The 16319-nt window shown below is 40.5% G+C and overlaps 3 protein-coding genes across 7 annotated transcripts; all 3 read right to left on the bottom strand.

The window, feature by feature from the left end:
- Window positions 1-17: 17 nt before the first annotated feature.
- On the bottom strand, window positions 18-1342 carry LOC103968934 (protein SPEAR1). Its single transcript, XM_009382299.3, has 5 exons — window positions 1031-1342; window positions 861-929; window positions 638-705; window positions 474-558; window positions 18-400 (listed from the first exon to the last, which is right to left on the bottom strand). The coding sequence occupies exons 1-5, from the start codon at window positions 1268-1270 to the stop codon at window positions 293-295; spliced, it is 570 nt and encodes a 189-aa protein (XP_009380574.1). The 5' UTR covers window positions 1271-1342; the 3' UTR covers window positions 18-292.
- A 2168-nt stretch (window positions 1343-3510) lies between these two features.
- Window positions 3511-8983, bottom strand: LOC103968933 (uncharacterized). 5 transcript variants are annotated; one of them, XR_010480757.1, is made up of 12 exons: window positions 8816-8974; window positions 8552-8608; window positions 7906-8003; window positions 7657-7726; window positions 6951-6999; window positions 6317-6405; window positions 6191-6238; window positions 6001-6060; window positions 5594-5715; window positions 5020-5116; window positions 4011-4068; window positions 3511-3828 (listed from the first exon to the last, which is right to left on the bottom strand). XR_010480757.1 is itself a non-coding variant. In XM_018818875.2 (10 exons), exons 1-9 carry the CDS (start codon window positions 8873-8875, stop codon window positions 5602-5604), a joined length of 645 nt encoding a protein of 214 aa, XP_018674420.2. In that variant the 5' UTR covers window positions 8876-8973; the 3' UTR covers window positions 3511-3828; window positions 5594-5601. The 5 variants fall into 5 exon arrangements, 2 of the variants coding, with proteins under 2 accessions (XP_018674420.2, XP_018674421.2); XR_001975754.2 differs by lacking the exon at window positions 4011-4068; XR_001975753.2 differs by lacking the exon at window positions 5020-5116.
- A 3023-nt stretch (window positions 8984-12006) lies between these two features.
- On the bottom strand, window positions 12007-15512 carry LOC103968932 (auxin-responsive protein IAA21). Its single transcript, XM_009382296.3, has 6 exons — window positions 15004-15512; window positions 14499-14909; window positions 13607-13836; window positions 12860-13001; window positions 12540-12676; window positions 12007-12287 (listed from the first exon to the last, which is right to left on the bottom strand). Exons 2-6 carry the CDS (start codon window positions 14903-14905, stop codon window positions 12250-12252), a joined length of 954 nt encoding a protein of 317 aa, XP_009380571.2. The 5' UTR covers window positions 14906-14909; window positions 15004-15512; the 3' UTR covers window positions 12007-12249.
- Window positions 15513-16319: the final 807 nt, after the last annotated feature.

Below are 16319 nucleotides of genomic sequence, written 5' to 3'. Positions count from 1 at the left end.
CATACATCATAGAAATGTAGAACCCGATGTAACTCATATCGAAGAGCTTTCATGGCATCATGATTGGTGCTAGCAAATCACAGCATGCTTGGTTCTTCGTGACATTGAGCCAGGAAGAACAGTGTTCGTGATGGAGTACAAAGAATCACTCTTTCGGCTTCCAGCTTGGGTGTGATATCAACTTCCTAATTGCTCGAGAGCTGCATCTCCGATTCCTATTGCAAGCGTCATGCTTCTCTTGATGGCAACGCCGATGACGGGCTCAGGCATTTGACATGTAAATCAGCATCACTCACAGTGACAATCTGAGCTCTAAATCCAGTTCTGATGAGTTGCTCGTGTCGGAGTTTTGGCTGCTGGTAGAACCGACCGAGTGACGCCGGTCGCGTCGTCCGTCGTTCTGCATGAAGGACTCCGAATGAGTACGGAAGTCGAAACCCAGATGTGATCGGGTTCATGGAAGACATACATACCTCCGAGCTTTGTTCGATGAGCGGCAGCGTCGCGGTTGGCCGTCGAAGGTGATGTGGTCGGAGATCATTTGCGTCGTTCAAGGATCTGAGAATCGAACGCGAACGTTGAATTCATTCATTCTCCCATCGTATCCTCGTAAGAGGCTGATATTAAGATCGATTACCTTGCTGTTGCACCGGGATAAAGCTCACCGTATCTGATCTCGGTCCCTGTGGAGCCTCCAAATCCCATCTGAAACGATGTGAGATATCGTCAACGAAGGCGAAAGAAGATTCTGACGCGTTCATGAAAGGAATGAAACAAATAGAATGCTGATCCCCGGTAGCGTAGTTTAAGCTTAATCAGATCTAAGGCTTTTTCGCCTGCAGGAATCATGATGGTCATACCATGATGTTAGGATGAGCACCAAAGAGAGAGGATGAGGTGGTCACCGTTGAAGGCGCTCTCAGATCCTCCTGCACGATGACATGGGGGACAAGATCAATTCAAGAAGCATAGAGATCTTGCAGAAGCGTTCGTGTGTGTTTTTCAGAAAGGAGAGAAAGGGAAGAGAGACCTTGTTGAGATCGCGGGGAAATGGGGAGTGAAGATAGCCGGCCATCATCTCATTCTGCAACCTAATCTTCTCCAACTGAGCCACCCCAAGTCCTCTTTGCGGCTGCTTTTGCTTGTCTGAGTTGCTCTTCTTCCCCCTCCTCGAGGACCCAACTCTTCCATTTCCCAGCTGACCGAGGTTGCAGCTTCCCATCTCTCCTTCAGGACTTGAACTTGGAGAGGCCACCGCACCACACACCATATAGCCGAGAGAGAGAGAGAGAGAGAGAGAGAGAGAGAGAGGGATTGGAAGGCGTCTCTTAAGCTTCTCCACAAAGCAATTATTGCAAAACTGGAAGCGATTTCTATGAAGATTTGGTGCAATATTATAGTGTATTTTCCTACTGCATTCCCTTTGTTGCTTTGCTAAAATAATGGCGATGTGCTAACAATCTTCATAGATCAAGTTGCCAAAGATGATGCTGCTACGTGATTCTTGGTCTCCAAGACAATATACGCTCGGTTAACTTGGCAAGTGATTGATCACAAGATCCATGCTCCTCGTGGCACATAAAAAACATGCATCAATCATACAAGATAGATTTGAGAAAGATGACCACATATCAAACATTAAATAATAGTATCAAGAAGCTTCCTTGGCAGTCCCATGGAGTGCTCGTCATGGGGGGAATATTAGGTATACTACCTTCGAGGGGACTGAGCAGCAATTAATCTAATAGCAGACAGCTCAGAATCAGACAAAATAGGCCTAAAATGCCAACCTAACTCAAAAACTCTTCCTGCAAATTTTCACCCTCGCTTGTATTCAAAGCCATCAAGCTTCATACACATGGAGGAGACTCCTCCATGTGTATGATTGTAATTGGTCAGAAATATTTGTCGCATCAATATATTTATCCAACATAAAGGACTCGATATCAAAGTTTAGTACACCAATTATATGAGTTCATTTGGCACCCATGGTGGTGGTGCACAAAGTATGGCAGGTTGTAAGAGGCCAAGTGCAACTTGGACATGTCTGATCCCATAATCAAGTGATTACCATACAAAAAAATACTTGCAATTTGGGCCGATTGACATGTGTAGTTTGTCAACTTGCAGGTCTCTTAATCTGGAAGCCACTCTGAACTTTCAAGCCTTTAGAATTCCAAGAATCTACATTTCCTTTTTGCTTTGACCTTCTTTATCAGCTCTCTATCCTGAAAAGAGAAGACATGGAGGGCCTAAAGAAATAGACATCCAACAGTTTCTGAATTATTAATTGTGTATCTAGATAATGAATCAAATCTTCACAATCATGAATGGTATGCATGTATATATAAGAATAAGAATAAGAGAGAATATATGCTTTCTGCCCCCAATCTCTGTAGCTAGGATCAACAAATATGACAAGTGAGCTCAATCACATTGATTTCTTTCCACAGTTTCAAGCATGTTGGAAGTGGTTGATTTTTTTCCATTTGGAATCCTCAGATCTAATTTTGCCAAAACTAACAGGTGATTATGTCATTAATCTTATCAATAAGATAAAGTAAGCTGTAGTATTTCATAATTGCAAGTATCAGCTTTGATAAATAGCAAAGAAGTTTCATATTGGGGATGGATGTTCAGATCCAGAGTATAATTATAGTTCTCAGAATATGTGACTATAAAGGAACTCAATCTAGGTTTTCATGCAGTCACATGCACCAAAGAGATGTCCTACTTGAAACATGAAGTCCATTGACAGATGATATATATGTATGCATGTTCTGTGTTTTTTATCCTTGCACCTCATGATGATGAACAAAACCTGTCATAAGTTTCTCTTAGAATCTGCAGTCAATCATGCAGCCTCTTTTAGCTGCTAGAGTAGAATTCAGATATCCTACAATGCAACTCCCACTCTGCAGAACACACAGCATCTGTAGAGAGATGCAGAAATCTGACATCCATATGGAAAAATTATGTGCAAGCACAGATCCAACACTATTGACAAACTGGGGTCATCATTGATTGACCTCATTGCTCTAGAGAAGTAGCTGTCCAAGGAATCAAAATCTTCTGCAAGCTAGTGGTGGTTTTATTTACATTGTTTGAGTATTTAATCACCAACATGACAGCTGTTCTTCTTGAGTTGATTTGTTTTATGAACTGACACTTTTCATGCCTCTCAAGCATGGCTTTTGATGAAGTTGGTGGCAAAACCTTTGCCAGAAGACAGCATTAAGGACTGATTATTAAAAGTCCAAGGCCACAGAAATGACTAGCATGTTTAGTTCCCAACCACATGTCTTCTTCTGGTACATCTTTGTTGACTACCATTAGTCTTATGAGATCAAAAGAAAAGGATTGCTAAGGGACAAAGCACTGCTGATATCAGATTCAACTATTGTATTAATAATCTCCACTCACTTGGGTCATTTGCAGGTGTCAGCAATTGCAATACTAGTTTTTTTCTTTCTTTCTTTCCTTTTTCTTTGATTTGGAAAAAAAAAAAAGGAAGCAGAAGCTATCATGAGATTATAAATACTCCACTTTACAGAGTATGAAATACATTTAGAAGTCCGGTCAGAAAATGTCACTACCATGTAGCATGACATATGGTAGTCCAACATTGATAGGTAATTCAAATAATACAGTAAAAGTCAAATAATTCAAATCATACATTCAAGATTGTTTTATCCACTTAGGAATACAACACAAGAAAGCACTCCAAGTAAAGCAATTTATGTATGCTTGCGTGTACATCCTTTATTAATTCTCATTTGCTTGATGATAGTTCCACCAGAATCCCTGCCACAGGCACTTCTCCCAACACTGATACCAGCAAATCCATTTCATTGGAATGATGATGTGACCAGCAAAGTAGGAATGATGAAGTTTACAGAATAAATCAAGTAGAAAATGTTCCAGAGATGAAATGTACTATAGAAAGTGAATGAACAAGATACTGTGAGCTGGATAGGAAACATAGAACATCTAATCCAGATTACACTCACATGCATTCTTCTTGGAATAATACTTTCTCATCCCACGTTGCCAATAAACTAAATCCTTCTGCAATGAACTCATTAAATACAAAACCCAAGTCACTTCTTGGTCTTAGTTTATGTGACAAAGTTCATATACCTAATAAACACTAATCTGGCCATGGGGAATTCTTTTTTTGTGAGAATAAAAAAAACAGATATGTAGCCGCATCCAGAATTATTTGTTTGCATGGATGATCATTTTAAGTTTATTTAATGGTTCCAGTAGATGTTAAAGAACCCTTTCCTTTTTCTTTTTCTTTTTTTCTTGGTAAGTTGGGGACTGAGATGGTGATGAATCCCATTTCAATAGTAGCAAAATTCCTTCAGTAATATAAATTTAAAAGAATAACAGAGAATTCAATCTTCTACAGGCAAGCATAAACACAAAAAATTATCTTAGTTTGATGCTTGTGATAAGGTCAGATTTAGCATAACATTGGATTCAAATAGGTTTCCTAGTGATGACTAGTAATGGATCCTACCATATGTTGCCCACAAGATGCCTTGACTCCCAGAATGGGAGACTCTGCAAAGGCTATATTTAATTGTGTTGATTGAGAAGTTAGAGAGGCAAAACAAAGGCAGCCATACTCCAAGGAGATGGATTGATCAAACAATCCATCAATTTCCAAAGCACAAAAATGATATCTTCACATACTCCTAGGAGATCCCAATGCAAGGAAATGTGCTAATTTCATTCTATTCAAACTCAGACATGATTAAAACTTAGGTATCCAAATCCAAACTCGATTATAGTATCTAATTTCCTTGTTGAACCAGTTCTAAATTCAATAAAAAGTATCCCAATCCAGTTTAAACAAATCAAATCAGGTTTCCAAAAATATTTGTCCTGATGTTATTATCACTAGCAACAGGATACTTGGGAGTCATACCCCATAACCCAGATCTACAGATCAAAACAGAAGGGAGGGAAAATCCATATGACCTAAGATAATGTCTGATAGCTGAAGCACACCTGATCTCCAGCATCAGGCTGATGAGGCTCTGGTGGCAACATTGAGGAAAGCAAACTGTAAACTATCAGGATAGCATCTAACAGTTGTTAGCTGTCTCTGATAGAAAAAGAGTAGAGTGAATTCCAAAATCTGAATAACATATCGGCTTAAGATGAGAAGAGACAACAAGAATATTGCCAATTTATATTTTGCATAAAAAAGTAATCATTAGTGGAACAAAATGAAGCCAAACATGATTGCAGATTCATCTCCAGGTCATTATAAAGTTACAAGAAAGCACATGCACGAAGAAGTGGATTCCTAATTAAAATCTCTTGCCCTACCTACTTATAGCCAACTTTATGAAGTGTTTAGCCACAGGTAGTAAAATTTCAGTTTCCATTGAGGCCATTAAGGGTGATCTTTAAGTTGAAAAAAAATTGTCATCTACGAGTTGAATCTGCTACTTCTGCTGTTTGTTCTTGTCATGATAGCTCGGTCGGCTGATTGACGTGAACGAAACTAGCAGTCACAAGTCACAACATGCGGACTTAGTGCTGGAGATTGGATAAAGATGTGTTTCATCCTGGTTACCATGTCACTCAGCTGTCTGCACTTTCTTGAGTGGGATAAGGAACAAAGCGCCAGAGATCCACCGCAATATTGACCTCTTTCTTTTTGTGAAATTTATAAATTTGTGGCACATCAAACCGGAGCTACAAAACCAGAAAACAAAATCACTTGCCTGCAGGATGGAAAAGATGCAAACAGTGCTAGAATTTTTGTTCTGCTATTTTTCTGCAGTTATATAAAAAAAGTTTACCAACTCAAATGAGGTTCAGCATGTACCTAGCTTGATCACCTATTATGAACTAATCTATGCTTCAGTTTTCAGATTAAATAATTGGATATCTAAACACGAGAAGTCAAACTGGATTGTGATTCAAACTCTTGTAGTTATGAACAGAGCAAAAAGGGTAACAGGACAATGATCGGAATACCTCACATAAAATATCGGCGCTTCTAGCATTGCAATCTCGAATAGCTGTTCTTTTAATGTACTGTGAAACATCAAAGACACAAATTAAGATGAGGATGTACAGTCACCGATTCCTAAAACATAAAGCAATCATGTGATAGCTAGTTCAGTTTGATGGACTTCCTAAAAACATGCAAATAAAAGCAACTTACATCTCTGGTTGTAGTCTTGTGCAAAGAATAGACTGCTTGAGAAGCAACCTGAGAACAATCAGAAAAGAAATTTACAAACAGATGGTGGTAACCGTGACAGGTGTGTGAGATAGTAACAATCCTCACCTTTAAAGCCTTGGCAAGAAACTCCATGTCAGATCCTTTTTTCCGAGTCCCAAAAGGAGGGTTCATCACAACAGTGTCAACCACATCATCTACACAAGGTATTTAAGACCTAAAATAAGCAAATACTTGACAATTCAACATTTCAACAAACATACTTTACATTGTTAAACAAAGCTATCATGGAATTTTGGTTGCAACAATCCAACACACCATGAGGATTGTCATGCTTGTCTATGCTGCATGATACTCACATATTATCTGCCCAGGTACCATTCCAAGTATAAAACCCATGAAAACATGCCTCGCATGTGACATTAGAAACCTAACATGGTGCTGCAAGGAGCGACATCACATGGCATGTACCATGACAACCTAGGACCAGAATGTGGTTGAAAGTTTCTTTTAGGTATAATATAATCAATATGCCCCCTAAACTTCAGTTATAAGCAAATGATAGGAGTTGGAACTGCTCTTCTGATTCTCACAGCACACTTCAAGTAAATTCCAATAAGATCCTCACAATGTCCAATAAATTCTTGCAAAAAGATAGTCTAATAGATGCTTCTTATAGAAGATACAGGTAAGCCAAAAACACGATTATGCATAAAAAATCATAGTCAAGGGCTGCAATTACCTCTCCATCTTAACTTGTTGACGTCACACCAGATGAAATCTATGTCCAGCTGCATCAACATATATTATCCCAAGAGCACATGTTAGCCTTAAATTACATGACTTGTCACAAAAAAAACCTAACAAAAAGGCAGGATAAGTATAGACTTTATTTGTGACAATTAGTTAAAAGGATAATATTATCTTACACATAAAAAGCAGCCTCATTTAAGGGCATATAAGTACACACACAGATGTATACATATGTATATTCAGATGTGATATTCCTACAAATTTAAGGTCATACAAAACTTCAGCTAGGCTAGAAACTCCATGATCCAGGTTGTGATGTTCTTTCAAATCTTCCATCAAAATCAAGCACATAGAAGGTCATGAAATTCCTTCAAATCAAACTTAATAATTAGCCCATCAATCAAGTTGCTGCTTGTCTCACATTATATGCCTGTTCTAAAGGAATCAGCATGACACACCAATGCATATCCCATTCCTATGCCTCCCTGCCACCCCACCCTTAAAGTCTACGTAGCTAATTGCATCTTGGTTATTCTTTGAAAGCTTTTACAACAACAAGCCATAGATCCCATGCACTCCATCTGTGCGGATAACATTTTGTTGCACACATAACAAAATGACCATAGTGAAGGCCTAGTATGTCATTTATTTCAGGTTAAAGAAATCATATTGCAATTGGGAATCTACGGTGATACCTCCATATCTGCAGCGTTTATTGAAGCAATTTCTAGAGATTGTGGATCAATGTCAATGCCAATAACCTGCCTGTGCATATAACACATAAAGTATTAAATATTATATCCACATAAATATTGGCCATCAAAACTAAATGCTATAACTAGTAATTAAGTATGCCTTTTCAAACTAGCACCAAAAACGAAAATGTGCAAATGGCAAAGGGTGAGGGATTGACCAAATGGAATAGAAGAACAATAGGTACTCACTCTGCACCCAAAAGTGCACTTGCTAAACCTAATGTACCACAGCCACAACCGAAGTCAGCCACGACCTTGCCACTTATATCACCAAATGTATTTTCGGCCTGTTAATGGTCACATAATAAGAATGTTATAACAAGCGGTATTGAATGGTTTTAACTACCATAAAAACGGCATACTCAATTCAGATGATAAGAGAATTACATAAGCATTCACCATCAGGGAAAAAGAAACAAACATCTTATAGGCAGTTCAAACAAATTATCAAAGCAAGATACGCAATAAAATGTATATTAACTGAACTTTTCATAAGATCAGCAACCTCGTAGCACCTACATCTAAATATTAGTGTATATTACTTCAACATGCTTCATTCAGGTCTTCAAATTATTGGAGAGCTAACAACATTTTAGAGCAATAGAGTTGTCATTGGTATTCTAAAATTCCAACCAAATCCTATAACTAAAACTCCAACTAAGATGTAAAAGATAAAGCTGTCAAAGAAACATCAACCAGAAAGAGCAAGACATCGATAAAGAAACGGGGAAAATCGGCATGGAGAAAAAAAATCTTTTTTTCCTACATGTTCATCCTCGCCAAGTCTGAATTCGGGGCAACAACCACCAGAAAAACAACAAGAAAAGGAGAATACCGTATACAGCAACCGGGACGCAATGTGTGGTCCTGTCGGATACTGCTCCAGTTCCACCTGCGCAGCCACGTATAGAAAAATCAAATCAGAGTGAAACGAAACAAAAGAAATGTTTTTTATCAATATGTTTTAAAGAAGAATCCAGGAAAGGAGCAATGAAAGAAAGACAACATCAAAGACCAGAATCATCTAATTTGCGAGGAATAAAGAGAAGAGCACGGCAGAAGGGGAACATATTCGAAGGCAAAAGCAGCAAAAGCCTACCTTTGGGTGGGAGAATTGTTGGAGCGTGCCGAGGAGGCCCTCAAGCTGCTTCAGCTTCATCTCTCGCGGTATCCGGTGGATGATGGGCGGGCGATGCTCAAGACCCCCAACAAAAAAACTCCCTCTCACGAACACCTCTCCGTGCCGATGCCCTAAACAGCCGATAAAATCGGCATAGCGTACAAACCAATTTGTAACGTACCGTTACAAACTATTTGTCGTTTGCGTAATAAAATGAATATGACGTTTCATCCGTGTCAGCCGATGAAGGCTGACAGTGCAGGCCAAGTCATCACACACCGTCGCCATTTATTGGGGCCCATAACTGACGATGGGAATCGCTTCTTCAAAAATAAGCTTACTCATGTCACGTGACTCTGGCACACAGGACTGGTGGGGCCCGCAGATCGTGCCTTCACTGACGAGCCACGTGTCATGAGACTGCCCGATCCGAGTTTAACTAGGCTTGAGCGGATTCGTATGTTACATATTTGGCATCGGAGTCGGATACTCGTGATTTATCTGATAACGGGTTGGAGTTTGTGCGATATCGGATTTCGCCCGATCCGTTGTCATCCGCTACACGGTGGTGGTCACGCTGTTACACGCACGAGTCGGTGTGACGCGCTGAGTGTCTCCCTCGAGTCACCAGCCAGATAAGAACGCCATTCCATTTGCAAAGGGCACAGGTCCCGCATGTCTTAAGCTGCGGTCCCCGCCCGCCGTTTCACACGGAGAGGAAGCCCCCCCCTCTCTCTCTCTCTCTCTCTCTCTCCCCCCTCGCCTGCGTTTGTCTCTTTGCCTTCGTCTTCTTCTGTCGCCACGAGAGGTTGCCATCAAGGGAAGAAATGCTGGTCATCTTCTTCGGTGCCTGTCGCAAACACACAGGAAGAGACAAAAGAACCATAAACACAGGTGCGTACGAGATCATAGTGTTGTTTATGTTTCTCTGTGGGAATCTAAAGGAATTAAAGTACTGTAAGACACATTATATGTGTAGGTGAAACGTAGACACATTCATATCAGTGATCCAAAGAACTCTACTCTTTGCATTCTGTCCACTGGTGGCACTTCCCATTCTCAATCAAGAAAGTGTTCCCTTTCTCTGTTCTCAAAGACACAAAAAATAAGAAAGCAAGGATAAAGATCCAAATGGAGTGGTTGGTGGTAAATCACTGTCACTGTGTGCATCATCCTTCTCAGGAAATCCAAAACGGTAATATAGAAGATGGGGGGGGGGGGGGGGGCACAGTTCATATCAGAGGGCAAGTCCCAGCGCCGATGTTGGCAAATCACTGATGTAGAGTAGACCAACAGCTGCTTTAGAAAACAAGGATGGTTGTCTGCAAGCAGCTTGTGGGTCTCTATTGTTCAGGTGAGGAGAGTGTTCCCTCATCCTCTAGCTAGCTCTCATTGATTGCACCATTCCCCTCTCAGCCCCTTTTGCACATACTGCCATCCAATGTTTGTGGTTCTGTCCATACCTTTTATGTTATCCTACAAGTTGCCATTCATCATGTAGGACCTGATTCCAATGAGCAGATTAATATTTAACTCGTCTAGCTTGGACAAGATTTAAGCATATCATCTGTGAGAATCAAACTGTAGCTATAAACAACTTTATCCTTCAATGCATAGGGTAAGATTGCAGAATCTAACTCATTTTGGAAGATGTTTGCCTATGCTCCCATCAAAAGCTCCCAACTCAGAAAGCAACACACTGCATCTGGAAGAGACATGACTGCCAGTTGATAATTTGCCATCTCATTTACAACTAATTTCCCTGTTCATGATCACATAATATCAAATTCTCTTTTGCTTTCTTCTTTGATTGGTCTGATATTGGGATATCCATCATAGTAAATTCTTCACCGGAAACTTAGTGCACAAGTAATGATAAAAGCACATACATAAGAACACAATAAAATTTTCAACATTAGCATAAGATTCACCACTCTGCAACTCAACTGGTTGAGATAAAACAATCTATTACCATCATAAGAACAACCTTCAACACAGGCATTGGCAATGTCATAGTCTGAACAAAATTAGCATGCAGTTTGTGGCTTAGAACTTTTGTCACTCGAATAATTGGGACACTGTAAGGGAGAATAATCTGGACAAAAGGAAGACAAAAAAACTATTATAACTAGCAATTTGGTCAGTGAAGCAGGATATATCTATCAAGCATATTCAATACAAACAACACAAAGTAGATGGAGTAGTTTGCAAGTAGAAAGCACAAAGGAGGCATTGACAAGCTACTGGATGCAGAGTATACATATAAAGAGGATAATAGGATTAGAGGTTGACAGATGAAATCAACACACAAATAAACCCATGGAATACACTGCATGCTTAGTGCACATTGTTTTAAGATAAAGGAAACAAGTGGAGCATCACCCCTAGAGAGAGAGAGAGAGAGAAAGCCTGATTCTTAGGGGGGGGGGGAATAAAGCTAAGGGAAGATAAAAACTTCCCACCATTTTGATTTCCCATATTCCAGTCTAGCTCTAGGTGAATGATTGTATGAAAGCATTTGTATCTTTCAATGGACAATATCATCACCCTTAAAAGCTATGTGACACAGAGTAGGTCCCCACACACCAAGCTTCTCAGTAAAGCTGTCATGGTGAGGCAGGTTTCACCATGCATGTCTAGGGCTCAAAAGAAAAAGAAAAGCCTGCATGAAAGTGATCCAACAATTGAATAACAGAAACAGGGAATTTCTTCATTAGGCTTTTAGGTAAACAGTGACATTGGTCTGCCAGCCAAAGCCCCTTTGCAAAGAAGAAGAATGAGACATTAGCTTGCAGACACTGAAACCTGATATTTTTCTAACAAAGATACCACACAGTCATTGACTTGTGCAATTAGGTGAAGACAAACTCAGGATCTTACAACTGTGTTTGCAAAGGACAATAATCTCTCCCTGAGAAGTGAAGGCAAACGACAAAAGGCAACAGCAGTAATACAACATCTATAAAAAGAACTGCCCGAGAAACAGCTTCCAAAGTCAATGTGGACTTGCATGATTTGCATTCCATTTAGAAATGTCATGATTTAGTATCGGTCTCCAGAAGGAGATCATTCGTCGATTAGATATGTCAAGATTTTAAGGTAGTTTTTCATGTTTAAACTTGAATAAAAAATAAAACAAGCATCGTTGAACATTTTCGAGCAGGCAAAGATGACCAGATTGTAGGAGCACAAAGAGCAAGCCAAATATTTACATGAAAGGTAGACATACAAACTGAAAGCACGATCCGACAAAGTTATGTCCCTAGAGAAACTTAATTAACAAGAGTCTTTGGTCCATCGGAAATAGCAATTCAAATAATATAATAGACAGAGAACAGTTGCCAACTAAAACCCCTAAAGCTCTTGGTCTCAAGGAGGGGCCCTTACAGCCATATGTAGGACAACAAAGGTCCCTAGTTCCGGCTCTTGCACTTCTCCATAGCCCTTGGAGCTGCAGGGTCACAGATTAAGATTTGTTTAGCAATAGTTTGTGTAGTAGTAAATTTGAACTGGACTTCAATTGTCCAAATAAGGAATAGATGACTACTAAAAAATCACCATGTTACAAATACAAAATGAAAATTTATGGATTTGCAAAATAGAAGTGAAATTGAATATCAGCATTTTGGAAGCATCATTACAGATTGCGAAGTTTGTAGTTTGGACTGTAGGTTATTCAGGATTTCGGTTTGCCTGAACTTACCGAGTCCAATTGCATCAGAACCCTTCAGTAGTTCGGACTGTAGGTTATTCAGGATTTCGGTTTGCCTGAACTTACCGAGTCCAATTGCATCAGAACCCTTCATGATCCTCAACCTTTTGCAGGAATCTGTGAACATCCTGGAATTGCAACAGAGCACAATGAATGTAACCTTTATTGTTAAGAATCAAACAAAAGGTGAAAGCTCAGAGAAGCGATTCCATGTCATAAATTATTCTGATAAAGGCTGGCCAAAAAATATAATATTCTAAAGCTATTATGATATAATGCTTCAAAAATAGCTAAGCTTCAAATTGACTTACTCCCACGGCACATCACCAACAAGCATCCAGTCTCCATCCTTGTCTTCGTAAGTAAGAACATATTCAGACCCATTTAAAAGATCCATCAACCGACTCTCGGATAATCCATCTCTGCTTGGTATTCCTTGAGAATTACATTGTCCTGATATTCCAAGAGGTTTAGAAGCACAAGTAAATTTCTCATGCTACAAAACTATCAAAGATGAAAAAAATTGTTCCGATTAAATTTTCGCCACGATGTTCAGGTGTCCATTTGAGGCACCGGAAAAGAATTAAATATAGCATGGTTCAAATGGCCCTCAACAGAGCTGAATGGAAAGAGCAAATCCATGTAGCCGACTGCAAGTAGTTGAGAGCTTACGGTTTACATGAGAAACATACAATGAAGTACCTAAACCAATTTAACCGAGCATCAACAAAAGTTTCGAGGATAAATTTAAAAAAATCACTTATCTAGGCATATACGAAGATTTAAAAAAAATCTAAAAAGGTGCAAGCAAGGTTGATGTAGCAGAGGTTCCATGAGACTTGATCAGAAATAGTAGAAATTAGTTTGACAGCTCCTAAATTAAACGAGGATATTTCCCCAATGGAACTCAATGGCCAAGATCGACAACTCCCGCATCCTAGACAGTTGGAAACTAGAGCTTCTGCATATTACACAGTTAAAAGAAGCTTGTAATGTCAAATGCATATGTGTAGATCTGCAATAGGAACTTCCAAGTGTAGAAGAACCAGAGAACTCACCAATTGTGAAGCAACTGAACATCTTCTCCAGCGCCGAAGAAAGCTCTCTGTAGTCTTTGTATGTTTTAAGGTCAACTTTCCTAAGATAAGGAGCACCTTCCATACTAACCTTCACATACAAGCACCCCAACCCAAGCTTCCCATCTACATCTTCTTTGTACTTTGGAGGGTTCGTAGCCATCGTGTTCTTCCGATAACTTCGGATCGGTGGCCAACCTACAACCTGTGCCCTGTCCCAGCGCACCCTCAATGTTAGACCATCCCAACAATTCAACATAAAGCAAACTTAAACATCACTCTGAAACTTTCTCCAAAGAAAAATATTGATCCTTGAAGCTAAAAGACGCAAACTGGTGGAGGTATTTGCTGAAAGGAAAGTGTATTCCACAGCTTAAAATCTAACTAAGAGAACAGAAAGCATGCTGAGACCATCAAAATGAATAGCAAAGAAATAAGAAAGGGAATTCTCTGAATGTTTTTCACTTGAGATGAATAGTTTTCTGTAGATTTGGGGTTCAAGAAAGTAGAATAAAGGAGCAATCAGATAAAATAATGAACACAAGAAGGTTAAGGAAGCTTTCAACAGTAATCCATATAAGAAAACGCTGCAAAGAAACAAAGAACTCCTCGACAACTTGGACAATATTTCTTTCATCCTTCTGTTATGCGACCCGACAGATCCAGCAAAGGTTATGTATCGGTAGATGACACCTCGAGCAACCACACAAAAGTTCTTTCTTCTTTGTATCTTTTTCTTCCAAGTTATGGAGAAGTAGAAACCGAAATCAAACTTGCGCTATGAGAGAAAAGACGAACGCAAAAGAAGGACGAAACGAAAAAGATCGCATTTTGCTCCCAAAATCCCCACTTTTAGCGACCTTACGAGACTTACTTTGCTGCAGGAGCCACTTCACGATGACTCTTCCCCGAGTTCCCCACCTGCCCGGAGGCCGCTGCATCGTTCCCCACTCTCCCCAGCCCAGGAGGCTTCCCGCCGGCGGAACCCTCACCCTTGGGCGTGAACAAGACGCTGCCTTTTCCCTTATCTACCTCGGATCCAGCTTCTCCAGCGGAGAATCCCCACTTCGCGCTTCCCGCATCTATGGCGTCGCAGAAAACCCTCTTCGCGCCGGATACGAAGCTCTTGGGGGAGAGCAGCTCGAGAGTGATGCCTACCTTGTCGTCCCGGTCGGGGGACTCCGACCCGGGAAGTCCCAGCCTCAGCTCCGTCTCTTTGAGGTTGAGGGCCCCATCCTCGACGGCGCCGCCCGTGTAGTCATGCTCCGGAGACGGTGACATCGGCCTGTGCAGAGGTCAAGGAAGAGAAGAAGACCGTGAGAGCAGCAGCGGCCAAAATTCCCAGCTGGGAGAGTGAAAACCAAGCAAAAAGTAGCGACCTTTGGGTTGGAAATGTGCGTGTGCAGAGAGAGAGAGAGGCTCTGGTCGTTATTTATGGAGAGCTGTAGTTACTGTAAACAATGGTCTCTGTACACCAGCAGTGCAGGTGATGATTGTAATGACGAACAGTTTCTGTAACACCAACATGGATTTCTCATCCAACGCCGGTGCAGATGACTGATAACAGTGACAATATTTTGGATACAAACTCATCATTATCTTTATAGCTGCAGCATATTATATCACATAATCAAACCATTACAGTGCGTTCTGTCTGACTCGAGAGGCTGTCCATGAACACCTCCACCCATTGCCATCATAACACTAAAAGCTCCACCATTTACTCTGCCGTCTGTATGTTCGATTCATCCAGTGCTTTCATGCAACTCTTTTGTTCTTCCTAGCTTTCAGTGGCTTAATGCCACACGATAGAAAGGAGGAGGAGACCTGTCGGGTACTTGAACGGGGAGAAAATAAAGATGAGCAGCAGAAGCGCTAATAAAAGGGGAAAGAGAACGGAAAGAGGAGTTGCTTTCTATGAGCAATACAATAGAGTAAGAAGAAGAGAGAAGAAGTATCTTTATTATACTCGGTGGAGCAGCGCCACCGACAAGATGACTGCGTGGCTACCGCGGTGTCTCAGACGACGACGCAGCCTCTGATTCTCTTGCCCGTGTCAACCCCTCCGACAGCTGTTAACCTGCAATCATAAGATACGAAGCATGAACTTGGAATCCACATTCCTGCAGGCAGTACAGTTTCTTATCAGGAAGCGCTTGCAAGGTGACACGCAGATTAATCCATATTCCGCACGCATCTCAAAGCATAACGGGCGCAGATCTGGCGTCGGGTCGATGTGCTGCGTTGCAGAGAATCCAAAGCTATTTCCATATTTGATTTTTTTCTTTTCTCAGTGGACTACTTTGGATATGAAAATAATTCTCGTTAACATAAAAGTATTTATTGATCTGAAGACAATTACAAAAGAGGTGCAAATTCCCAAATTATCCACTTTACATATAAAAAATTACGGTCCAGCCCGTTCCTTCTGCAAGGGGCCGATCCAAAGCCCACATAGATGAACTCGGCCCATTCCGAAACCTTATATAATATATATATAGCAATTTGTTCACGGAAGGAGCAAGCATTAGCAATCATAGTGTCATTCGATTGAAAGTAAGAGTTTGAGGAAGTCAACCATGGCCTGAAGACTTGTACTAACTTAATTCTTAGGTCTTGTGGATCAAACCAATCCATGTAATCATAATAGCTCGTGAGATAGTACACCAATACTTGATAGAATATAGAGGAAAAG

The sequence above is a fragment of the Musa acuminata genome, chromosome BXJ1-10 (genome assembly GCF_036884655.1).
Source record: "Musa acuminata AAA Group cultivar baxijiao chromosome BXJ1-10, Cavendish_Baxijiao_AAA, whole genome shotgun sequence".
In the NCBI taxonomy this organism is placed as follows: domain Eukaryota; kingdom Viridiplantae; phylum Streptophyta; class Magnoliopsida; order Zingiberales; family Musaceae; genus Musa; species Musa acuminata.
The sequence above is the reverse complement of the archived record's forward strand: the minus strand, read 5'-3'. Positions and strand labels throughout refer to the sequence as shown.